This window comes from Daldinia childiae (assembly GCF_008694065.1).
Source record: "Daldinia childiae strain JS-1345 chromosome Unknown Scaffold9, whole genome shotgun sequence".
Lineage (NCBI taxonomy): Eukaryota > Fungi > Ascomycota > Sordariomycetes > Xylariales > Hypoxylaceae > Daldinia > Daldinia childiae.
In genome coordinates, this window is record NW_022984650.1 from 847,439 (window position 1) to 872,574 (window position 25,136).

The following is a 25,136-nucleotide window of genomic DNA, read 5'->3' on the forward strand; positions in this document are numbered from 1 at the left end:
TTGGCAGCTGGAAGTCAGGGTTACTATTAAGAACATTCACTTCGTTTCGGCCAATCGGCTTTCGTGGTGGCATTTGTTGGTTATATACTTGGCCGGGAGGTGGGTTCCAGCGAGGGTTTATGCCTCTTTGAGAAATGGAAGTAAATCCTGACTGTTCGGATATCGCTGGACTCATAGGTTGAGCCGGTACATCGTCATAACTTAGTCCATCTTGCTGTAGCAGCGGCGGTTGCTGAAGCTGTTGCAGCTGTTGCGGTTTAGAAGCAGGCTCTTCGAAACGAGGATCTACGTCTTCATAATAATTGCCCGTACCGACAGTTGCTGGTTGAGGCGGCAGTTGCGGTTGCGGAGGAGGAGGCGTCCCGCTGCTAAGTTCTTGAGGACGAGTTGGAATTTGAAGAGGAGCAGGTATCTGGGACGGCCGCTCGGGCCCCCCCATCCTTGACGAGGAGGAACATATGTACTAGTTATGATGTTAGCGGTGCAACTATTTTATCGATGATTCAACAAACCCTTCTTGGCTATATCTGCTTCCTTCGCTCATAAACGTGTCGTGGCGGTTTGGGGAGGATGTCCTTGCTTGCTGCAGGGCTAACATGCCGGCTACGTCCGCATCGCTATCCCTAAGTTGGTTGTTGAACTGGCCAAAACCTTGAGGTGGGTGAGCGGGGCTTCCCGTAGAAGCATCCATCTCCACGGCTTGACCTACTGGCCTTTCATGCGCATCATCAATACCAGGCATCGGAGGAGGGGACTCTGCTCGGGGCAGGTCACTGGCACGATCCGGGTTATATGCTTGGTAAGTAGCTCCTTCAGCCATGCCAACTGGAATACTCGGCACGGGTGGCTCAGCTTCGTAGGGGTTGATTGGTACCGCCGGTGACCCTTGCCGTCCTGGACCATAATCACCATATGCGCTAGCCGGAGATGGTCTTCGATCATATGGTCCACCACCTGGATAAGTTGGTGGCGGTGTTCTTCCACCTCTCATCTCACCCGGACCATAGCCTCTACGGGGACCGTAACCCCCTCGCCCATTGGGTGGCGGCCCGTAACCACCGCGGCCGGGACCGTAACCGCCTCTTCCATTCGGCGGTGGGCCGTATCCACCTCTTCCGCCCGGTGGGCCGTAGGGAGCACCGTAGCCTCCTCTTCCATAGCCTCCTCGTCCTCTATAACTAGCTGGAGGGCCACCACGGCCCCTTGCGTTCATACGCTCGAAAGACGGACCACGTCGCATTTTGTAGCCATCCTGGGGTTGCTCAATCGGATTGCCATATTGGTCTCTTGGCATCGAGTTGCTAGAACCTGTCCGTTGGGGCATGTTATATGTGGAGCCCGACATGCTCGTATCAGCAGGAGCATGATTCGGGGACCTGTCAGAAGGAGTTCTAGCGGTTAGAGGTATACGTTCGTCACTGCTGCGATCATCCTTCTTCTCAAATGAGGCAAATCCATCGCTTGGTCCATTCGCTCCACTGACAACGGGAACAGTAGGCTGTCGTGAAACAGGTGTGGGAGATACGACCTCTTGTTGAGCCTGGCGGTTGTAGTAATTCTCTCCACTCATCTCGGCGTTCTCTGCGATACGCCTCTTTCTTGCCTTTCTATTGACTAGGGTGCGTCGCATAGCGCACGAAATAATGAAACTCATGAATACAAGGATCGTAGCAGCTAGAACGATATAAGAGCCCCAGGCCATGTGAGGAACGAAAAGTAATACGTCGATTAAAAAGGCAAGGAGGCATACTAGAAACGTAATGATGCCGAAGATAAAAAGTAGTAACAAGTAACGTGACGAATGAGAAGGAGAATGAAGGTGGGCGACAATGGCAAGTACCAGCATCACCAAGGTAAGGAGACAGGCAACGGGATGAACCACGAGGATAGCGGAAAGAGTTGTCCGCGTTGTAGAAGGCAAATCGAAGGTAGCTGAGTCCGTAGGAGAATAGATTGACGCTGAAAATGTGTTAGATATAACTTAAAACTGATTCTTCATAAAGAATAAGCTTGGGGGAGTAGGCATACATGTATCATATCCAATCTCTATTGGGCTACAATGACCGTTCGCTTCACAATACCCAAACACCCCAAAATTGACGCCTTTGTAAGTACCTAGAGGAATCGCTTTGATAATAGGGGTCGATAAGACGGCGAGTAGCAGCATGGCGAAAGCTGCGAAGAGCAACACCGTCAAGGGTGTAGCTGGTCGCAACATGATGACGGCTTAGTAGCGCGCCGACTCAAAGGAGCCGCGACGCCCAAGTAATCGCTTGCGTTCAATCGAAATCGAGTCCGTGGTTCGAGTCAACTCAGGTCTTAAAGGTAACAATGCGATTGTGCATGCAAATGTGAGCAATTGAAATATATCGATATCGATGGCGGCGACATGTAGATCGATGGGTCTTCTTTAGTTCTGACTGCGTTTGTCGTTTCTCATTCCGTTATACCGACTCTATTCGCTGCGCATAATCCCCAAGACTGACCCAAATAAACCAATTTGCGAACTCTTTCTACGAAGGATTCTCGAATCCCTTCCTTTGATCTCTCTCCTCTCGTTTATTGTATTTATCAACCTACCACGCTTTCCAGAAACGAGTGACTGAGGGTAGATTGGGATAAATTCAATCAAAACCAAGTGGCGCGGTTGTATTACGCCGACGTGGTGGCAGTGCCAGTGGTGACGGTGTCGAAGATCGGAAAGTCGACTTAGAAGAAATGGAGTTTGATTGGAGTTGATTGGAAGGAAAGCGCCTGATGAGATTTGTTTGGGCGGGCGGCACGGGAGCGTGACTGAATCTAGCGTACCTTCTTGACTTGCGGGTTGGTTGAACAAAGGGGACTTTGGCGTAATTTGGGTGGACCAAAGCCTAACTCTGTGCCAACTGCAGGTCATGGTCTAGATTAGTGGGTCAATGCACGGCGCGATTAAGAGAGTGGCTTAGCTTGCTTCAATGTTCTGATGCTTTTTGCCCGCCTGTCCGCTTGTTTTGCGCATTCCCCTTACACTCCCCTGACTTCCCTACGTTAAGCGTCTGGACAGTGGGGTACCGTACCTGCCTAGCGATGTCGTAGGGATCTAGCGCTAAAGCTAGTAGTCGGGACCAAGTCCTAAATGAGGTCGATCAGGCCTTAAAATCTTAAAAGAGTCTTAATTACACGATCTGCCCAATAAACACTAACCTTAATGCAGTCTTAAATCTTCCTCGAGATCGAAATATCCTCTAACTTCTTCCAGAATATCATTCCGGGTCGGCCTGGGTTGAATACATGGACATGATAGACCGTATTGGACCTGGAACTTGTAGAAAATTCGTCACTACTACATAACAGCCCACACATGCATCACCGAATTATACAGTAGCGTAGGCCGTACTGCATAGTAACTCGGCGTAACATCCCGGAGCGACTCAGCTCCACTGCAAACATCGCCTTATCATTGTAATGTTAATGCTAACAAAGGCAACCCGAAATATCCCCATACAATGAGACGTATTGTTACAGTTAGTTCAAAAGCTGTGTGCTATAATAAGCTTTGCTTAACCATGTGGTCTCTTTGTGCCAATACCAATTTCTAAGCCTGAATGGAATGTCCAAGCCCGCGCTAAGCATCTTCTTGATGCTTTACGATGCGATGCAGTGGATCGTGGGACCGGAAGGCGAGTCCGCCTTACTATTGTAACGAGCGACAAAGATAGCTCGGGTCGAGACCTCCTGTACGTCGGAATAAGGCTATCCAAGAGGCTCCCGTCTCTGAAAGTTCAATTGATAAGACTGCGATGAGCTGGCAGCTTATCCGTAACTTAGAAAGCCGAACTACTGCAGATTTCCAGATAGGCTAAACTTGGTATCGCGGGACTTGCCGTTGGCATATCTTGTTTTAGTAAAGCACATCACATACCAATGCATATTCTAATATTCGGGGAAATACTCGACTAGACGGGTGTTTTTATTGTGCCTCGTATGCCTCGTATGTACTATCACTTATACCAAGACTTTAAGTTACGGCATTTTTTATTCACTTACATATATTGCATAATAGACTCTACAGAAGCGTACTTCGTATCGTGGGGTCAAATGCTTCTTCAACACAAGAGTTTGGGGGCCAGTTGTTAGTTCCATTGATTAAGATGCAAACAAAGCTTAAAAAAGAAGGTCGGTGAAGCAAATAAGAATTTGATTAACTGAATATATACAAGAGTATGTACTTGAACTGTCCCTTGCCTGATAGTCTACTAATGATAGAATCCGGTTAGATTGAATTTACAGACATCTATAATGTCTAGGTTAGTTAGGTTACTTTGTAATGGCTCCTATCTCATTCGTATCAAAAAAGGCAAACATTTTATTTTTTACGAGCCCAACCAGCGTTGGAAACATTTCTTGGAAGCAACTTAAAACGATCTGCATTATCTCATCATATCGTTGCGAATCATGAATTATCTAAAGTTTATCACTCTGCCGATCACAAGCCACAATCCACATGTGTATATCTGTTACATTAGCACCTTAAGTAAATTACCTACTTCTCGTACAAGTCAGCCAACCATCTTATACAAGTAAAAGCCCACCTGCAAGCTGGTACTTAGAAGGAATGACCTTGGTGTAGAGTTTAATCCTTAAGGAGCCCTCGAATCATGACGAATATCATAAACTTGCGCGACAGCCATTAATGAAGGCCTCATCACTAACTTCCAGTGTGAAATACATATGATTAGACAAATACGATTCACGTAATTTCCTCTTAGACTACTATTACAACCAGAAAAATACATATGTACTCGTAGCATGTGTTTCACCACGCGTCAGCTTTCTCAAACTCCCAGATCCTAGACCAAACGCATGATCTACGCGTAGTGTAGGTTTCTGATGTAGAGCCTCAGATTACAGGGATAGTTTTCAGGCGGGTCGGGAGTTAAGGTGAAACTTGATTTTCATTTTTCATATTTAAGAAGATTTCGTAGACCCTGGCTGTTTGGCTACTTATATATATTAGGTAGTCTTCTCTTTCAAACTTGGTTTCTTGTTCGTGGCTTCGTAAGAGCTTTATGAATTTATATTCCAGTGAAATCAATTGCTAGAATTATTGCGCACAATTCAGCTTTATTTACGAAGCTCTCGTTATATAAATAATTAAACCAGGAAGCAGGAAAGAGAATGCCGTATGTACCTACCTAACTCTTCCATCAATGACCATGTTATGGTTCTTCAATTATGAGAACACTATCTCCATGTTCTAGACTCTAATTGAGAGACCATCTTTGGGATCGGACTCGACGGCAGTAAGATCCGGATATGCAAGTGATGTGGTCAAAGCTGATATACATGGGTATCTGTGAATAAGTGGTAAATAGAAGATATATGTAATGAGCCTATTTTAAGGTCTATCACAACTTTCTCCTGAAGTTACTTACCAAATTCTTATTTCAACCATGCCTAGGTACATAATATTACACAGGTATATATTCGGGCTTAATTTCGCTTCTCTGTAGATTATTTCTCTATTGTACCGACGGGACCGGAATGGACATCGGCCGATTCGGTGCCGGCGGAGATAAGATTTTTGAGATAAGGATAATATATCGTCATTGATCTTGGCTTACGGAATCCGTGCAGCCTAGGGTCGGTAACTACTTTTTTTTTTTTTCTTACCCGTAGCAAAACAACTATCTTGAAGTCTAACTACATGTACTGCAAGAGGTTGGAAGCTTGCCTTCCGCCTCTGAACTTTGCTACGTGCCGTAGCTAACATGTTTCGCAACGGAGTAGCGAAGCTCTACACCCGCCAAGTCATACCGAAACAGAGAATCGAGGCTTGTAATGTTGCTCATGCGACCCCAACTCTAGTCTGTCGACGTCTTCCGAATCGTGCGCGGAGCTTACATCAAGCTCGCTCGATACAAACGCACTCTTCCTTCGAGCCCCTACGTCCTCCCTCACCCTCGTCGTTAGGCAAGCCGCAAGCGGCGCGAGACTTCAAACGGAGTCGGAAATGGGGTCGGCGGCTGTTGATATTCTCCGCTATAACCGGCACCATCTATGTTATAGATAACCAAGCGTTCGCCGCCGGCATCAGACGGTCCCTATTCACCTTCGGTACGGGTCTCTGGGTCGCCCTCGACTATAAGATCAACTTCCGCCCCGAGCCGCTTACCGGTGGCACGATCGAGGATCTGCACATGCGCAGTGCCGAGAAACTATTTCACTTGCTGCGCTCCAATGGGGGTCTCTACCTTAAGATCGGCCAAGCCATTGCTATGCAAAGCGCCGTCATGCCACCCGAATTTCAGAAGATGTTTTCGAGGATGTTCGACGATGCCCCGCAGGACGAGTGGAAAGATGTCGAGAAGGTTGTTCGGAAGGACTTTGGCGGAAAGAGTGTTGAGGAGGTCTTCGGCGTCAGTTTCACTGGTGAAGAGGGTAAAGGGCTCATGGAGCGTAGGGCGAGAGCTAGTGCCAGTGTCGCACAAGTACATTGGGCTAGACTTCCGGATGGAAGAGAGGTTGCGATTAAGCTACAGAAGCCCGAGATTGCCAAGCAAGTGGGGTGGGATCTCTGGGCCTTTAAGTAAGTCATAAACTGCGTGATCAGGATCACTATACCGTAAGTGGGCTAATAACCATGGCAGAGTCGTGATGCGGATTTACACATGGTGGTTTGACCTCCCTCTATACAGCTTAGTTCCGTATATCACCGAACGGCTAATGCTTGAGACGGATTTCGAAGAAGAAGCCAAGAATTCGGAGATGATGCGAAGTCTCGTCAACTCGGAACCCAGTCTTAAAGGCAGGGTATACATCCCCCAAGTCTACTCAGAATTCACGACAAGAAGAGTCCTAGTTACTGAGTGGATCGAAGGAGTCCGTCTTTGGGATAAAGATGCAACGGGTGGTCGATGGCTAGGGGGCTCTGGCGTTGGGTCCCCTGGGGTCCACGGTGCCCAGTTACACTTCGGCCCATCGGACATGGCGGCTGCTCGTCAAGAACTGCGAGTAAACCCAATGAAAGAAAGCCTAAAGCCCGATCGAGAGACCTGGAAAGGACGGACAGGTAAGGGCGGACTCGGCTTATCGAGTAAGGAGGTTATGACTACTATGGTGGATCTTTTTTCGGCTCGGTATGTATAAAAGATCTTGCCCCTGCCTCTTAAATTCTATACATGTGCTAACAAGACTGTAGTGAGTATCAACATCTATTTTCGCCATCCCTACATCATGTTCTTCGACTACTTATTTCTTCTGGTTGAAAACAGACTGGAAGGAACAGGGCTATGTTCACCTGAACAAAGCTAGAAGAGTAGGACTTGAGAAACAGTACACGAGACTAACATGGTCTAGAGATATTCAAATGGGGCGTTGTGCACTGCGATCCGCATCCTGGTAACATTTTCATAAGACGACTACCATCAGGAAAGGCTGAACTAGTTCTGATCGACCACGGGCTTTACGTTTACATGACCCCTAAATTCCGACACCAATATGCACTTCTCTGGAAATCGCTTTTAACCTTCGATAACAAGACAATAGCCGATGTCACAGCGCAGTGGGGTATCAAAGCACCTGATCTATTTGCGAGCGCGACGTTATTGCGCCCTTACGAAGGAGGCGACCAAACCACTCGTAGTAAGATCATGAAGCAGCTTGAGGGCAAGACGCCGTCGGAGCGGCACTATGAGGCTCAACGAATGATGAAGCAAGGCATTCGCGAGGTACTATCGGACGAGGAAAAGTGGCCTCAAGAACTTGTCTTTATCGGTCGGAATATGCGTATCGTCCAGGTAAGCTCTCTAGTTTATATTACTTCTGCTTACAATAACTACGGCCGGTCTGATTGATCCATCCCGCTTATTCCATATTAGGGCAACAACCAATTTATGGGATCTCCTGTCAATCGTGTTAAGATAATGGGCAACTGGGCGAGCCGGAGCTTGTTCCAAGACCCGAATCTACCTTTTAGGGATCGCATGTTCAACGCATGGCGACATCTTTTATTCAAGACCATCTTGTTCGCGACAGATGTAGCATTCTACACTTTCAAAGTCCGGCAATGGTTAGGATTGGGAGGTGGTATGGAAGATGAAGTCGAGGCCAGGATGAGGGAAATGGCTAAAGATTATGGCGTCGAGCTGCAGCAGGTACGTTGAACAATATGTCAAGCTGATATATTTTGAAATCCCATCATCTACAACAGCTAACCCCTTAGCAGTAAGTAGGATTTTCTTTCCAAAACATTATCCAACAACCACCCAACGTGGAATCGGGCTATGTTCTCTATAAAGGTAAGATTTGGAAGCTAACGCAACATGTTTTAACGCACTAGTGAGGTCTTCGAGGGCTGAAGGTCTAAGTTTAGATCTAGAATTGAGGGTTACCTCGGGAAATAAAAAGACTCTGTAGAACCATAAAACATAGATGGGGTTAGACGGCTAGCATATACATAGAACAGCATCAGGCCGACTTGTATTATAGGTGGAGATGAGCCCCCCTTGAAAAACTACTTACACCTCTTGACTTCTTTTTGGAGCGATCTGCAGATGTTGTGTAAGATATGAGGTGGGCAGCTTATATACTTGATACTGCTTTGTATACTTGATACTATTTCCCCCGGTTGATATTAGGAGATGACATACTGAATTATATAGTGAGATACAGTATCATAACGAAGTCTACCTTCGGTACTCTATAAGCTCCATACCAGGTAAATCTATTCTAGTACACTGTGTATATTGGAATCGGGCGTTGTTTAAGACGGTTGCCAGCTTATTATGGCTTGCCTAAGTCATGTTCTAAACGGGACACAACATACATATATTCACATTAAATCCACAACTAGTTTTGGCGGAGATATATTGGATTAGATGCACCTAGCCGAGACAAAATGGCTACAGTGCACAACAACACTGCAAGGCATTCGTTAGTTGAACACAGCACGTGGAAAGTCCACTTTGAAACCCACGCGGATATTGGAGTTGGCTGTTAGCCATGTTTTAGTAGCTTAGGTGGGTAGCCGTCGGAGGGGTGTTTGCGCAAGGGGATAGTTGGAGTTCGTTTGCTGATGTGAAGCTATTGCCAGCTAATATATAACTAGGTACCTTATATATAATTATTTGCTAACTCTATGTGCGCTGGAGGTAGTAGGTAAGGTTGTATTAATAAGAGTCATGGCCCTGATGAGGTAGTCAAGTATGTACAGAATACTAAGTTTACCTAAGCTACATGTTAGGAAAGCACGATTCGTACGCGTTATCCTACATATACGTGGATGTTAAATTCAATTCCGCAATGCTAGCCTATTAAGGTAGGTATGTACCCCAATAGCCCGCTGTCCAGCTAGGCTCTCGGGATATTTACTGTGTCAGTTGGTAGCGACACCAAACCGTGGCTAGCCTTGCTTGGGTTGCGCCGACTGGGCCAATCACGAATAAACTTTGACTTGAAACCGCATAACCTAGCGTGGCAGCAGCGTGGATAATGCTTATGGGTCGCTTCCCCTTTTCATCCCAGATTGGCAATAGAAACAATTTGGGGTTAGCAGCTCATCTCATCTGCTGTCGTGATGCTTGACAACGTTCTCTTTTTGAATTTCGCGACGCATACACATACTTCTTATCAAAAAAAGTTGGTCTTGCGCATGAAGTACTGACCGTTCAATTCCTTCAGGCTTCTGAACGTAATCATATATTAAGCATTGTTTTTCTTTTTATGCATTAATGCTTCATATGCGCAATATTCCCCCGGAATCCTAAGGTCAGTTGATCTTTAACGACACCCCATTGAATTGTGCACACAGACCACAAAACCAAATAAGAAGCAGACCCTTTTTTCTAATCTGCATCTACCAACAGCCCCAATTTTGCAGCCGTTAAACGCTCTCCCCATTCTTCTACCCAAGATCTTGTTCCAGCGCGCCATCGCGAACTGACCACATATCGTGCGATTCGACGCTCGTTTACATTCGTTCAGGTTAGTGAATTTCTATTCTTTCGTTGGTGACTGGTGACTGGTGACTATTCCCGCCGCGTCGCGTTTATCCTATGGTGTTTCGATTCAACTTCACGGGTTAGCTATAGATGGTTCGCATAGCTTTAGGCGCGTATTACATACAACTTCGAAAACCATTGCGCCCTCCTCCCGCAGGTCGGTAGATCACAGAATAACAACCTTCGATTGGTTCATTCTTCTTCAACAACCCCTTCTCACCTACTCTACCTGACGTACCTTTGGAGAAGGTACCAATTGAAGCACAATCCGATCTTTGCCCACCTCCGCTGTCGCGCCACGCGAGATCAAGTACAGAAAGCGAGGTAGAGAGCTTAGAGCTCGTTGGTCAATAACTATTGCAGCTCCCTTGGGTTCCCTTTCTTAACCCCCCAAGCTTCTTCATTCTTAAAGGCGCCCATCTTCTTCTTATTGCGCCAGACTCCGTCAATAATAGTACGAGTAGTATACCTACTGGATACATTGTTATTTCCACCAGTTCCTAAGTGCCATTGCCCATTGAATTGCGACCCACTTGTTTATATTTACAAGGACCTGGATTGAATTAATTTCGTCGCAAGATAACTTCAACAGCTAGCTGACCCCTTTGATATCTTCTTCTCTCTAGGTCTTTTCGATTTACTCTGCGTTCAGCGTTCGCCTCTTGGTTTCACCCATTTACCTTTACGACTATACCCGGCAGTATTAGTCGTTTGAGTTGAGAGATACATCTACATCAACTCTTTTGAAATACGTTTCTTGAAGTATTCCAATTCATTGGAAAATAGACGAGACAGGACGCCTAACTTACAAGCGCGCATCCTTACACTTTCATTCGTCTCGGATTTACCTGCCCTTAGTACAAGACAGGATCTCTCCACAGTAAGATCGAACACGAGATAAGAAGATACCCTTGCCCCAAATCGCAACGTCTTTTTAGTCGCTCGCCTGCATAATTACGAGTACGCCTCTGCGCAACCCCTCACCAGGAAAGTCGACCATTTAGAGCAGAAGGAGATCTTGGCCTTGTAGTCAAAACCTACTCTTGAACTATAAATTGTTCAGAAAAGTACAGGCTCTTATACTTCTCCCTACGAAGGTACCTATCACAGGTAGTCGTTTCTAAGTACCAGTCGTTGTTTCGTCGTTATTCGAACCTTAGATAGCTCTTGCCATCTAAGCGTGGATAGCGTTGAGTTGATGCTAGCAAGGATAAAACTATGAGCCAACCGCCTCATCGATCTAGTCTCGGGATGTTGCTTCGACGCAGTAAATCGGGCGACTTGGGTAAAGGTGGTAGGAAGCACCATAAGGAGGTGCCGCAACGGGAAAGCGTTCCTAAGTCCCCCCCTCGTCTCCCTGATCTCTACAATGGTGCTCAACCTCCTGAACCACTTCAGAGCTTCGGAGGCGATACCCGCCCGGATTCTATCGCCATCATTTCTGGAAAAGTCGACCATTCATTTCACCGCTTCCCACCTAGGCCGTCTATCGATCCCGGTCGTCCTTCGATGTCCTCTGTTTCTAGTCCTCCCGTACCTCCCGTTCCCAGCGGAGTTTACGTTGACCCCTACGCTCGTACCGAAAGTATGACGCACCGTGGCCGATACAGCTATGCAAGTAGTGCCATGAGCACTATTAACAGCCCTAGAAGGGTTCGTAGGAGGAAGGACCCTACTCCTTTCAAGTATGTTTCCCTTCATTCGTTTCCTTAGTGTCGAAGCTTACAATAAACTCGCAGTATTCTGATTGTGGGCACCCGTGGCTCCGGAAAGACCTCATTCCTCGAATTTCTCAAGACCGCCCTGGCCCTGCCAGAGAAGAAACGATCTCAACGGTCGACTGAGATTGAACAAGAGGTTACTTCCAATGCAACCCCCTCGGGTAACTTCATACCGCACTACCTCGAGAGCGAAATCGACGGCGAGCGTATCGGCTTGACCCTGTGGGATTCGGAGGGTCTCGAGAAGAATGTGGTAGATCTACAATTGAGAGAAATGTCCACGTTCTTGGAGAGCAAGTTTGAGGAAACCTTTGCTGAGGAGATGAAGGTGATCCGATCACCCGGCGTTCAGGATACGCACATCCACGCAGTTTTCCTCGTCTTGGACCCTGCTCGTCTAGACCGAAATATAGCTGCTGCGAAAGCTGTCTCAGCGAACGGTCATAGCGGGAAGTATGAACGAGACGTTGGCCGCGTCGTAGGTGGTCTAGACGAAGATCTTGACCTACAGGTTATGCGAACCCTCCAGGGCAAGACAACAGTGATACCAGTCGTCTCGAAGGCCGACACGATAACCACCGCTCACATGGCCGTCCTCAAGAAGACTGTCTGGGCTAGCCTCAAGAAAGCAAACTTTGATCCTCTCGAGGCACTAGGTCTCGATGATGAAGACGATACCACCCCGGATTCTAGCAGAATCGACGAGGCCGAAGATGAGGATCAAGAGGATGGTGAGGAGGCAGCTGATTCAGCAGAGTCAGGAGACGATAAGCAAGACGAGGAGGAGCCTGCAGTTACAGAGGACGATAGCGCTGGAGCAGAGGATGAAGAGCTCCCCATTCAAGGCAGAGTCTCGCCGGCTTCAAAACGCCGCTCGAATACCTCCAGTCGCCGACCCAAATCATCTGAGGGAGCGACAACTGAAGAACTTCCTTTCCTTCCAATGTCTATAATCAGCCCCGATATCTACGAGCCTGGCGTTGTTGGTCGCAAGTTCCCTTGGGGTTTTGCAGACCCTTACAACGAGGAGCACTGTGACTTCACTAAACTGAAGGATGCAGTATTTGGCGAGTGGCGTGGTGAACTACGCGAGGCTAGCAGAGAGAATTGGTATGAGGGATGGAGAACCAGTCGTCTCAAGCAGAGACAACCTACGAGTCGACGTCGATGAGAGAGGGTGGTGGATGTCTTTGGTAGATAAGACGTTTTTTCTACATGGTTAGCAGGTCTTTGACCTTTTGTGTCTTGGTGTCGTCATAGCATACCCCCTTCAGATATTTTTCTTTCTTTTCATATACCACGATATTGTCTTCTCCGGCCAGCCGGGGTGGCGCAGGAAAAGGGCTCCGCGGGCGTTGATTCTGGGCTCGGGCTACTAGAAAATATTTTCCTTCAGGCTCGATCGACAACTCAGGGGCCTTGGCTCCCAAGAACCACATGTTTCATCATCACACGGTGCCACGTCCACCGATTTCAATTCCTTTGTACGAACGTTTCTTCACGCAACTAGGCATTCTAGGCTTCTACTAGGCTCAGTTACTACTCTCATCAGGCGATTGCTGGCACGCAATGAAGAAGGACCAACTTTATGTTATTACGCCGCGCCTTTTTTTCTTGGAACTCATCACATATTTCTTGACCATCAGTGCGTGTTTCACTTACCTACATAGGCATGCAAATGTTAGGAAATTCTTCTCTTGTGTGTTTTTTATTTTATTATTGGTGCCCCCCTTTTTTTCGAACTTGAAAACTGCTTTCCGGATATCCCACGTGCAATAGGAAGACCCCCGTTTGAGGGGTGCAAGGGGGGTAGGCTGGAGGCTTACGTGTGTTAATTGGTTGCCTACTTGAGGTGGTTTTGATGTTGTTTTCTTTTTGCTTTGGCTGTTGAGCAGAATATTACGACGAGAGGCGAAGTACTTCCGGGGGAACGAAGTTAGGAGAGTAAGAAAGGGGGGTAATAGGACACAGCAAGCAGGCGAGCAAGCGAGCAAGCGCTTATATTTCATCAGGAGAGGAGGAGGAAAAGAAGAGAGGGGGCTAGCCTTTATTACTTACGGCTGCTTTGTGGAGGTTGCGCAGTTGAATAGGTTATGTTAGGTAAAAGCTATGTGGCCCTGAGAGAAAAGGGGGGGAGGGGAGATGAGAGACGTATTTTAGTCCTCGGAAATTTTATTCAGGTTTTTTCTAAGTTAGGTGATGCTGCTTTTCGTAGCTTGGCTTAGCTTAGCTCGAGTTGACTCGGCTCGGATTAAGTGTATTTGTGATGTGAGTGAGACAGTGGTAATGAACGGTGATAATGCTTGTTTATAAAGGTGTAGTTCGTTATCTAGGTAGCGAATCAAAGTATGATATCCTAAATCGGTGCTCGACTATGACTGAGGACTTCTTTTCTTCTAAGGAATTTATCTACCCAACTTCGTCCATATTTATTTCCTTTTTGTCGTAATCGGACTTGAGTCTAGCAAGGATGGAAACGGAAGTAAATAGGGAGGAGATGAGGAGATGGAATAGGAATAAGGAGCTACTATGGATTAATATGGATAGGTAACGTAGGAATAAGAAGGGAGTAGGTGCCTATTAAAGAACTAACGGATATAAGCGTGTGCTCATGTGTGCATTAATGTATAAGATACCTAATTACCATTACAAAAGTTCCCCTATCGAAATCGGCGAAACCCTCCAAGGTACAGATGGACAAAGAGGTGAAATGTAACTACCTAACAGGTCCGACTAAACGCAACAAATTGGCATGCAAGACGTGATTCCTAGAAGTCCATGCACTCCCGTAAGGTCATGTAAGAGGTACACATTTCCCACATTTCCCTACGTAAGATGCACGATCTTCATGGGTCAAAAGTCGCGGCCGAGTTGAGAGATAAACCACAGATAATATGAAATCATCAATCAACGAATGCCAAAGCAATTTGTACATACAAAGCTCAGTGCCCTCGTTCCATTAGAGAAGAAGATTCCATCCTGATACAACCGGCCAATGCCCATTACTGTCCTGTAGACGTGATGCACACGCGCGAGCGCGACCTTCTAATCCAAAACTCCGCTGCAATGAGATGTTCGTATGCTTCTGAGATCATTGAAGAATACAAGCTGACGATTATCCTCGAAAACCCCCCTAATGGATCTGCATTATCATCAATGAAGTGCCTTTGCACTTTTTTCTTTCGCAATTTCCTCTTTTCCAGACTTTGCCTCAAGCATATCCCTTCAACTACTTAAATTGTATAGTTCGGTCCTTGTAATAATGATCCTGCCTGCATCTCTTATTCACGTAGTTGCCAATTCCACGACTTGAATATCTATACATGCCCTAATCGTGTTTAGCTGTTGTGAATACCCCTTGAGGAGATCTAACGCAGTCTACTATTGTTGGGGGGGTTTTGCTGCGAGGGAAGCCCCTTATTTCTTTCTAGAGACTGGTACAGCACGCTTAGGAGCGGCTCAGCGTGCCCATGCGTGGGGATCGAGTTAGCGTCCTCAACCGAGATGTAACGACTCTCAACCCCATTCTCGGGCTTATTAAACTTTAGGGAATTTTGGTATTCCTGTGAGTTAGAACCAAGGGAACGTGTTATATCACGAGTGTACTTCTCATGAATCGCTACTCTCAAGTTCTTATTGATCATGTAGTTCCCGTTGTAAAAGTCTCGATCGAGTTTATCCTTGTGAGCCGCTTGGAATTCGGGCGTTTGCTGCCACAATAGTTTGCCTTTATTATGCTTCTCCTTCCCTTCTTCCTCCTTCATATGTTTCTCTGCCCAATCGTCGGCCATTGGCTGGGTGTGAAAGTTGAAGTCCGGGGGAAGCCCCTTTGGAAAGAATGTCTTGGCTTTCTCATAGGTGAGCGTGTCAACCATCTTGAGGCTAGCATTGCCCTCTTTGTTTGGAAATAATCCAGGGGGGTGAATAGAGGAGAAAGTCTCACTCTTGTATGAAGGGGTGGGCTGTCGAGGTGTAGGTTGCATAGGTTGCTGGGACTGGAAGGATGAGAAAGGCTGATGGCGAGGAATACCTTCACCGAAGGTGTCGAACTCGTGAGCCTTCTCAAACCCTTTCCGCAGCGAACTCGAGGCTCCGTCGAAGGCCGAGGGCTGGAAGTGACGTTGTCCAGGAGGGCCTGCAGTTAGGGGCTGCGGAGCACCTGGTCCCTTGGACAAGACAGCCGGGTAATAATCATGCTCTCGGGTAGTAGTTGTCGTAGCGCTTCGATGAAGAGGAGCTGGATTCTGATTATGGTTACGCCCGTCGAATCTATCGGACTGAAGTAGGCTCTCGACTCCAATTGGGTCAGACCGGATATTTCTAGGGCCGAAACCGGGTGGAATATTCAAACCGCTACCATTCTGCGAGATGGAATCCGAGAGTTGATGATGCGGCACCGGAGGAGCCTGCCTAGCCTTGGTGAGAACTTTCTGTGCAGCTTTCTGCATGGGGTTGGGGTAGGATGCCAAATTGGTGAGTGTCTTAGTCGACATATTATTGAGGGTTACATTCATGTCCTCTTCTTCCTCGATGTCTTCGTGCTCGTAATTATTTCCTCCATTGCCGTGGTAGTTGCTTGCTTCGCCCTGTTTGTGGGGGGTAGCAGTAGCGGTTCCGGCTAGGAGTGGAATAGCTGGGACAATCTTCTGAGACATGTCGACAGAGGGAGTAGAGGAATACTGCCTCTTGAACTCGGAGATTCGCTTGGGAGCAGGGCTACCCGGGTCAACAAGATTGTTGAGGTGGTGGGGATAATCAGTGTGCATATGGTTATCATGAGTTAGTACACGAGTAGTCTGGGCGGGACTGACAGCGCGATCGAAATTCTGCTGCAAAGGTGAATAATATTGCGAGTGAGAATACGACTGTGCAGTACCAAAGTTATTAAAGGAGTCGTCTTGGTAAGGTTCGAGCATAGACATAGGCATGGCAGATCGAAGGGCTCGACCGCGACGTGCAGGAGGCTGTAGCGGCATTGATTGTGGGTTCCAGACCGAACCAACAGTTGTGTATTGTCGCTGCGATGAGCTGGGTTGATCTGGTTGTTGAGACAAGTGCGTCTCCATGGTGACTGACGGATAGACAAGAAGAGTTATTGACGATGACTTGCCAGTATCTGTCGAGAAAGAGAACAGGATAGAATAAAATAGGAGGAAAGAAACGCGAGATGACGATGATATTGTTGTTTGTTGGTGATGGAAATGATGGGGATGAGGGATAAAGTAGAAGAAGAGGGAATGCCTACTTTTCTCGGTTTCTCAATGTTAGACTGGAAGGTATTGACTGGATGCCTAACCTTTCTAATCTACCTCTTGACTGTAGTTTCCGAGATTGAACTTGGATGTTGTACTTGTTTTGGTGCTAGTTGTGTTAGATTTGTTACCTAATTTATCGTAGGCAGGAACTGCACCTGCGGAGGTAGGAACGACGGTAGGTAGCTGTAGAAACTAGAGCGGAGACGGATTTATTCCTTCCTTCCTCTGTATCTTTTAAGGAGTAAGTGTATGGGGACAAAAGGAAGTTTTACCAAGCGTCTAAACAGGAAAGAACAGTCAAAGCCAGACGTTGGGGGAAGTTGTGAACTTGCTTACTTGGTGGGCCTTATATCATTTCTTTTGTACCTTTTGTAACTTTAAAGAAGAAATATCAGACTATTATCTATTATCTCAAGCACAAAATATTTCAAGTGCAAACAATTAATAGCGTCTGTTCTATTTTATTTAACTTCGTGAACTACGCCACGTAGTAAGGAACCTAATAACTTCAGACGAAACAGTCTAACTATCCTAACATCCTTTGGATACGCTACACTACCCAACATACGCCACCCACTCCTCTATCCGTCCTATTCATATCAAGCCCCGTTTATTAGAGGCTACTAGTTATGATCTACTTATCCCGTCTTATCCATTCCTAGGGCTTCCCTATCTCCCCTCCGAGTGTAGTTAAGTCATTGATAGGTTGCGCTGGAGACGACTCATTATCAGAGTGTTTGACTCAACTGGCATGAGCTCGAAACGGCTATGATACAAACGATTGCACCTGGTCAAGTTCAAGCTATTCAAACCTTCCGAAGTTTGCTTTTGTCGTATTGCCACGAGAAAGCCCTGAGACTTATCCAATTTTGAGCGGATACCCAACGTAATCGTACTTCTTTACTTGGAAATTTGATCGGCCATCCTCTTATTAGTGTTAGTATAGATATACGGGATATTGGATGAATATGAAATTAACGTGTGTTCAGATCTTATAAAGGTTAGTCCTCGATGTTCTAGCTATACTTTCATCTAATACTAGGGTCCGTAACAAATCTACATCCTCGGCGAAAGTACATAAAAATAAATGTTTGTCACTTACCTATCCGTTTAAATTGGGGATGAATGCTAATATAACATTATTGTCTCGTTAGACCCAATACGGTTCGGCTTCCAAGTCTGCCAGCTCGTTGGCTTTTGTATTATGGTGCCCCTGAAGCACTCATAATATAAGACAAACTTCTCGCCTGTCTATGCCTGGGTAACCGAGAAATAAAGGAGGTTTCCTGCTTAGGAAACCCTATTTTATCTCGAATTTCGCCCAAGGCATTGAAAAACTACTCGGATCCATGTTTTTGGCATAAAAGCTCGCCCAGCTCCCACTACCTTCGATAAGCCGAGTTTTGACACAAGGGTCAAGGGTGAGTTCCCTGATGCCGCCAAAGGTAAACTGGGTTTACTAATCGACGTATGATCATGCGCTTCAGTAGCGAACCGGAGTAGACCCCACAAGCTCTAGAATGTTGTCCATACCTCTCACTCGGCGGTAGGCCTGAGAATCATGGCCCCATTCTCTGCACCCCCTTTGTAGGGGGGAGCAGTGTTACCCCAAAAATCCCGCCATCGCGATATTCGCCTCGAAAGTCTTGGATAACGACGCTAAGATTCCAATATCGACTCCAACTACTTTTAGACGACGCAGTATGTGAATCGGGTTCCAACATTTTCCCACTAGATGCTTCCTCGAATATGCGAGTAGGTGGAATGACCCATTATCAGCAAAGCACGTGATAACCTACATATAGCTCCTAAGTGAACTAATATGCTATTGAACGGCAATCAACTACTGCGCTGGCTAATATGGTGTAGACGCGCTACCGACTCCCCAGTCACATTACGGAGGTCGCCTCGATGCAACATGACCTATAAGAACAAGGCCGAACGTAACCCAGATGGGATACAGTACATTTGCGGTGTCATCAGACTTAAGATATGTTGGGTATTGTCTACTACGTACAGAGTCAATTATTATTGCACATTACGTCTTGCAATACGCGTTAAGCTTATCATTTTTAGGAGAGCTGATGAATAGCAGAAAACCTGGCTGCTTAATTTCCTGCTCAGCACTGAAGAATTTGAACACCCCAGGGGGTTTGAATAAGAGTTTGTAGGCGCTCTACGTCTATACCTGCTATTTTTGGGGATGCTTGTAATTGCATTGCACTCGAAAAAAGACTGGGATACGGCTTTTACTCATGGTCAACTGTCGGGGTGAGAAAAGGTGGCTGTGGAGGATCGAGACCTTCCAATCCTCGTCCTATACCGCCTCAGCTGCAGGCACTGTCAGCACTTTGAGGGGGTATCTGGTGGAAACATTGTCCAACGTCAGTGCGTGTAATGTGCTACTATCGAAGCACAGAGGTTATCTGTTTCCAGCGGAGAAGTCGATCCTACGGCCAATGATTGGCTACGAGAAAAATATAATGGCGGTACGATCCCGCATGTCAACTATACCTGTTGTTGGACGGCCTACGCAACTCGGCGGAAGTGCAGCTGACGACCGAAGTACCTCAAACACTGGTCCTCTCCCTGGGTCTCGGAGGGGTGTAAGAAGCGTGTGTAAGTCAAAAGAGGTATGAAGGATTCGAAGACGTGCAAAGGTCGAAAAATTTGCGGGAGGAACCTAGCTATGGCCTGCTTCGAACATGATTATCTTTTATTAGGTTAGTGGTCCCCGAAGTCTCGTCATCACCGAAGATTGAGCCATATGGTATACTCTGGCTTGCCTGGCTGTTTGGGTATGTTTCTACCCAATAGGAATTGAAACATTCAACTAAATGCAAGAAGGGTCTGAAAGAAAGGTAGGGGCCTAATCTAAGTTTTTTTTTCTCGAGACGAACACTCGTTTGTGACCCCTTTCGTTGTAGTTTGGGGTTGTCGAATCACCACCGAATGTTCTAGGAAGGGCGGGTGGCGTGGGATATGCAGGTGGTATATTTTAAAGTCGACAGCGTCTTTCGACATCCCCTCTAGACCAGTTGGGTACGGGACAATCCACCCTTCCCGTCTGTGGAGATAGAATGGGTAACTCCTATTTGCCACCTCAACCGAAGGAACATGGCATATTGCCAAAATTAGTAAGATGGTCTCCTCTTATTTCTGTGGCCCCAAAAGACCCAAAAGGCTTAAGGATACATATTCCCCGTGCTCTTCAAATATCCCTCGACTGCATTTCCACCGGAGGCCGAAGCAGGGACACACAAAGCGATGATGAGACTTCTGTTCTCGCCTACGTACTTAACTTTGCCTGATATCAAGAATTACCTGACCTTCTGATCTGCTGTGCTGCCAACTTGTGTCAATCCCAAGCACGCTACGCAGATCTGGTAGATTAGCAAGCCTCCCCTGTGTTCGGGAACGGCCAAACCAAACAGAGACACCCCTGGACCTTGTATTAACCCCCCGTTACTTGAACCATCCATCAGCAGCTGCTTCCTTGGACGTATTACTGGGAGACCCGAGTAATAACACCATCGAACCGCCGGTCTCGCCGTGCAGGCTTCTTTCCACTTCCTCTACACTTGCTCGCAACGTCTACGCACTCTTATTCCGTATATCGTATATTGTATAGTAGATATCCTACGATCGAGTCTTCTCAAGTCAGAAAATGGATTTCTCACATCCGTTCTACGGTGGAGCTCATCCCTATCACTTTATCGGGATTCCTCCCTTGACCCCGTCTCATTCCAACTCAGCCGCATCCGACGAGTTCAACAACCACTCTCCACATGTTAGTGTATTCCGTGCCTTTACTTTGTTTCAGTTTTTAGTGTAGGGTTATATCACCTTGCCTAGAAAATGGAGCGCTGATCTCCCTACGTCACTCAGGATGTTTACGATGGCTTCCAGAATAGTGAACAATTCCAACAAAACTTTGAGCCGTACGCCCAATTCAATCAGCAACCTCAGGCCTTCCCCGGCCCTCCCGGCCCGCCGACACCACCGACGCATCCAATCCACGGTCAGAGTAGCCAGAACCAATCTCAAGTGAATAGCGCTTCGAGTGTGAAGAGTAACCCGGCCGATATACTACCTATGGCTAAGCCGGATCCCGATGCAAATAGACAGACGGGATCTAATTCGGATGACGACGATCTGACACCTGCCCAATCCCGCCGGAAGGCGCAAAATCGGGCCGCGTGAGTTACCCCCGGGGTCTTGGATTGGAAGGACGGTCCAACATGTGATAAATGAATATCGCAAGGTCATCTGTGTTTGACTAACATTGCATCCATCTTTAGTCAACGCGCATTCCGAGAACGCAAAGAACGACATGTTAAAGACCTCGAAGCGAAGCTAGCTAGCTTGGAAGCACAACAGCATCAGACGGCCAGCGAGAACGAAAAGTTGAAACGCGACCTGCAGAAGATGAGTACTGAGAACGAGATTCTGCGCGCCACGTCCAACGTCCACGCCCAGAACGGTTCCCTGTCGCCCCCCGCCCCGACGACCACAGGGCCAATGCAGTACAACCCCACGGACTTCTACTCGGACCTCCTCCAGAACCACACCAACAAGACCCCGAGCCACCGCATAGTAGAATCTGGCGGAGAGCGTCTCTTGGCTGCGGGTGCTACGTGGGATTACATTATTAATCATGAGTTATTTAAACAGGGCAGGGTCGATGTCGGCGATGTGAGCCTGCGGCTAAAATCCCAGGCCAAGTGCGACGGACAAGGTCCCGTCTTCGAGGAACGTGTCATTCTACAAGCTATAGTGGAAAGCGTCGCGAGTGGTAGCGACGAGCTTTTATGAGCGACGTAACTAAAGAATGGTGATAAGATTTGTCGTATCGGGGAAGACTCGTTGTTTTTTAAATCAGCAGCGAGGGGTTGCATGAGACCATGATGGCGTACAGGATCACGGGGAAACGATCTCGGTTCTAGTATTGGCAAATGGCGGGCAATGTGTCGAGCATCGATGAATGGACGAGCATGATAAGATCGAAACGCTTAGGTCTGCTTTATAGCAATGGGAGGTCCTCAGTGGTGCTCCAAGCCATCAATTCTCGGAAGGGTGACCGAATAACAAGCACCGGGAAGGTACCGCGCGGGGAAGGATATAGGGGTGTGCGGAGGGGAATGACATAGAGGACGACACCAAGCTTAAACATGGTCGGGGAGTTTCTGGTTGGAAGGTTATATTATTGCAAGGGTAATGGTGGTTGCTTTTTTAAAAGACCAGGAAGTGATCAAGAGGAAAGGGATACAAGACATTTATGATTCCAACCCCGTTCGATGTATTTTTCTTCATGGCCGTGTCTCATTTATTCATCTGGTGTCCAACAATAGGCGGCTGGTTGGCTGGCTGGGTTTTATATACCTATACCTATACCTATACCTGTGACCATTGATATATTATACTATATTATATTATATAGCTATTGCTGCATCTGAGATAGGATATATATCGGGGTTTCTGTTCTGTCGTCTCTTTATTTTTTATGATGTACTCTCTTAGGGGTTGGTTGGTTGGGTGAGGGGATCGGGCTGTTGTATTTATGTGTGGTTGAATTAAATAGAAGATATATCCATCCTTATAAATCCTCACCTTGTTCTCTCTCTATCGTCTACTTGTCTTAGCTTGTATGCATTGTATATTGTATACGATGCCAGTAGTTTTATCTGCTTTTTCTGCCCAGAGATACTTGGGAGTGTTGAATTGGACGGATAGAATGAAAACATGCATACAAGTTTGATACGTATGAGGACTTTTGACTTGGAAATAGGAAATATGCTTTGTTTTCTACAAGTAAGTCTATGTTCTAAACCTACGAACTTAGGGACGAAGCCCAGGGGAGACTTGTAAGCCCTACCTTTTGAACCAAACACTCACCACATATACATCCACTTTTTCGAATTGACAACGAGGGATATATCATTCGCTAACAGTTAGAACCAAATTAATAAATGATATTCTTCCTATATTCTATTACTACGGCTCTCCTCATTTCTATCCCTCATATGGGTGAGTATATCAAACCTTGCAAATACATACATAAACGCTCATTGCAAGAGCATAACATAACATAGCATAGCATAATATAATATAACAGAGCGGAGTGTAGACGCCCAGCACTTGGTCATCATTCATCATTATTTCGAACGTATATTCCCCTGATAGGCCGTCCATCCACCCAGCTCATTAGATATTCATTATTCCCCAGCCAAGCAAAATCAAGACATTGCCAACGCCCTCTTAGAGACATTCCGTCTTGTAGAAAGAAAAATATAATATCTGCAAGTCTCTTAATCCCGGAAAGATGTGCTTCCACTGTCAGGACATCTCATGCCCCTTAACCCAAAGTAATATATGCTTGCTTTCACTCACCCCCTCTAGTTTACCTTTTTCCCATTAGTATGTTCCTCAACCTCGACATACGGGTGCTTAATCGTAAGGCACCAGATATCCAAGTAATCGCAAATCGTAACAATCACATCGACACAAAAGACCCGTACACACCAATCGCGACGCCCAACATGGAGAACATGAAAGCGACCTGGTACACATCATCTCCGAGAGCGCTAGGCCAGCCGGAAGCCCAGCCGAAGTGCGACTGGAGGATGGGGCCGAGAGAGTCGATGATACCGTAGGCCAGGGGCAACGCTAGCACGTTCCAGTAGGGGAACGGGAGCTTAACCAGGTGTGCGGTGATGACCTGGCCGACGCTATACGCGTTCACGAAGCCGACGAATAGGGCGAAGGGGATCAGATGCTGGGTGCGGATTAAGGGCTGCAAGTACAAGTACCCAACGACGAGGACCCAGATGCTGCCGAAGGGCAGTAAGCCAAGCAAAGCCCAGCGACTGCGATCGCCGCGGGCACGACGGGCGCGGATGACGTTGCGTGCGCTCTCAATTGTGTTGAAGACCATGACGACGGTGCCTTGCACCATGTACCACTGTGTGAAGGATAGGTTATACAGGTACTCGGGGATGCCGAGGGACTTTGGGATATGCAGGGTTTCGAGCATAGACTGTTGCCAAAAGGAGGCGCCGCCCATGTACCCCGTCAGTGCGTATACGAACACGATGATCAGGATGCCTTCGACGGGGCCGCTGACGATGCCTAGGGTGAGGGTTCCGGTGTGGTATTCCTCCCAAGTCTGGACGTAGAAGGTCTGGAGAGCTGTTGGGGATACTCATTAGCTACTACCATGGTGCATTGTTGAGAACAAAGAGTTGCTTTGTGGATTTACATACAGGCAAAAAGCGCGGCGACCGTGTACCAGCTCTGACCCATGTTCTGCGAGGCGGCGAAGAGAATGCATTCGAGGGAGGTATTCAGGGCGTCGACGCCGTGGTCGAATAGCTCGCCGAGGGGACCGCTTTGCTTTGTTCGTCGTCTGAAAGATGCGAATTAGTTACCTCTGCTTCTGTCTCCGTCTATCTATAGCAGGGGTGGCAGTTCAAGTCTGCATGTAAGACATACGCTTGCGTCCCATCCACCGCATCAAAAGTCTGATATAGGAACAGACCAACAGCCCACGAGTAGTAAACCCAAGACGGACAGTCCTGATCGAGAGTAGGGTTATACCATAGCAGGGTAAAGAAGTTGGCAACAATGAACATGAAACCCGTCAAGGTGATGAGGTTCGGGGCCATGGACATGGGGAAGCACTTGATGACGACATTGGTGTAAAACGGCTTCAAGATGTACTTAGACGTTAACGAGTGGTCGACGCTCGAGTACTTATAAGCCTTTAGATTCGGCAGGAATTCCTGGCGCACGTATACCATCTTGACCGACGATGCTGCTCTTCGATAGGTAGAGTCGAAGAAAACTAAATTGATCTTAACAATTCTCTTCTCTGTATTAGTGGGCTAGCTGCTGTAACTTCGGATGCCGGATGCCAGATGCCAGATAGATAACAAAGGTATTAAACCTCTTCAACGCAGACGGGACAGATGTCCCCTTTCCTTTATTTAAAGACGATCAAAGAACAACTAATCGTCTAGCGGCGTATATATTCTCTGTGGATTAGTAACTATGTAGTATATATGTAATAGCAAAGAAAATAAATTGAAAACGAAAAAGATGAGTTGGCTATAGCTAGGGCAAAGGAAAAAAAAAAAAAGATGGAGAAAACGTCATTGTGTGCATCCAATATCGACGACCCA

General features: G+C 46.9%; 6 protein-coding genes across 6 annotated transcripts; 3 read left to right on the top strand and 3 right to left on the bottom strand.

Moving 5' to 3' along the window:
- Nucleotides 1-285: 285 nt before the first annotated feature.
- On the bottom strand, nucleotides 286-2,218 carry GL218_07461 (pH-response regulator protein palI/RIM9; the record flags this gene model as incomplete). Its single annotated transcript, XM_033584216.1, has 3 exons — nucleotides 286-463; nucleotides 513-1,959; nucleotides 2,029-2,218. The coding sequence occupies 3 exons, from the start codon at nucleotides 2,216-2,218 to the stop codon at nucleotides 286-288; spliced, it is 1,815 nt and encodes a 604-aa protein (XP_033432532.1).
- A 3,532-nt stretch (nucleotides 2,219-5,750) lies between these two features.
- On the top strand, nucleotides 5,751-8,144 carry GL218_07462 (ABC1 family protein C10F6.14c; the record flags this gene model as incomplete). The annotated part of the gene is made up of 4 exons (XM_033584217.1): nucleotides 5,751-6,568; nucleotides 6,630-7,051; nucleotides 7,411-7,778; nucleotides 7,860-8,144. The coding sequence occupies 4 exons, from the start codon at nucleotides 5,751-5,753 to the stop codon at nucleotides 8,142-8,144; spliced, it is 1,893 nt and encodes a 630-aa protein (XP_033432531.1).
- A 3,054-nt stretch (nucleotides 8,145-11,198) lies between these two features.
- On the top strand, nucleotides 11,199-12,872 carry GL218_07463 (uncharacterized protein; the record flags this gene model as incomplete). The annotated part of the gene is made up of 2 exons (XM_033584218.1): nucleotides 11,199-11,665; nucleotides 11,720-12,872. 2 exons carry the CDS (start codon nucleotides 11,199-11,201, stop codon nucleotides 12,870-12,872), a joined length of 1,620 nt encoding a protein of 539 aa, XP_033432530.1.
- A 2,197-nt stretch (nucleotides 12,873-15,069) lies between these two features.
- On the bottom strand, nucleotides 15,070-16,767 carry GL218_07464 (uncharacterized protein; the record flags this gene model as incomplete). The annotated part of the gene is made up of 1 exon (XM_033584219.1): nucleotides 15,070-16,767. One exon carries the CDS (start codon nucleotides 16,765-16,767, stop codon nucleotides 15,070-15,072), a length of 1,698 nt encoding a protein of 565 aa, XP_033432529.1.
- Nucleotides 16,768-20,623: 3,856 nt separating this feature from the next.
- GL218_07465 (Fluconazole resistance protein 3) lies at nucleotides 20,624-21,771 on the top strand (the record flags this gene model as incomplete). Its single annotated transcript, XM_033584220.1, has 3 exons — nucleotides 20,624-20,746; nucleotides 20,845-21,155; nucleotides 21,258-21,771. The coding sequence occupies 3 exons, from the start codon at nucleotides 20,624-20,626 to the stop codon at nucleotides 21,769-21,771; spliced, it is 948 nt and encodes a 315-aa protein (XP_033432528.1).
- Nucleotides 21,772-23,449: 1,678 nt separating this feature from the next.
- On the bottom strand, nucleotides 23,450-24,755 carry GL218_07466 (putative CDP-alcohol phosphatidyltransferase class-I family protein C22A12.10; the record flags this gene model as incomplete). The annotated part of the gene is made up of 3 exons (XM_033584221.1): nucleotides 23,450-24,144; nucleotides 24,219-24,361; nucleotides 24,448-24,755. 3 exons carry the CDS (start codon nucleotides 24,753-24,755, stop codon nucleotides 23,450-23,452), a joined length of 1,146 nt encoding a protein of 381 aa, XP_033432527.1.
- Between the last annotated feature and the right edge of the window lie 381 nt (nucleotides 24,756-25,136).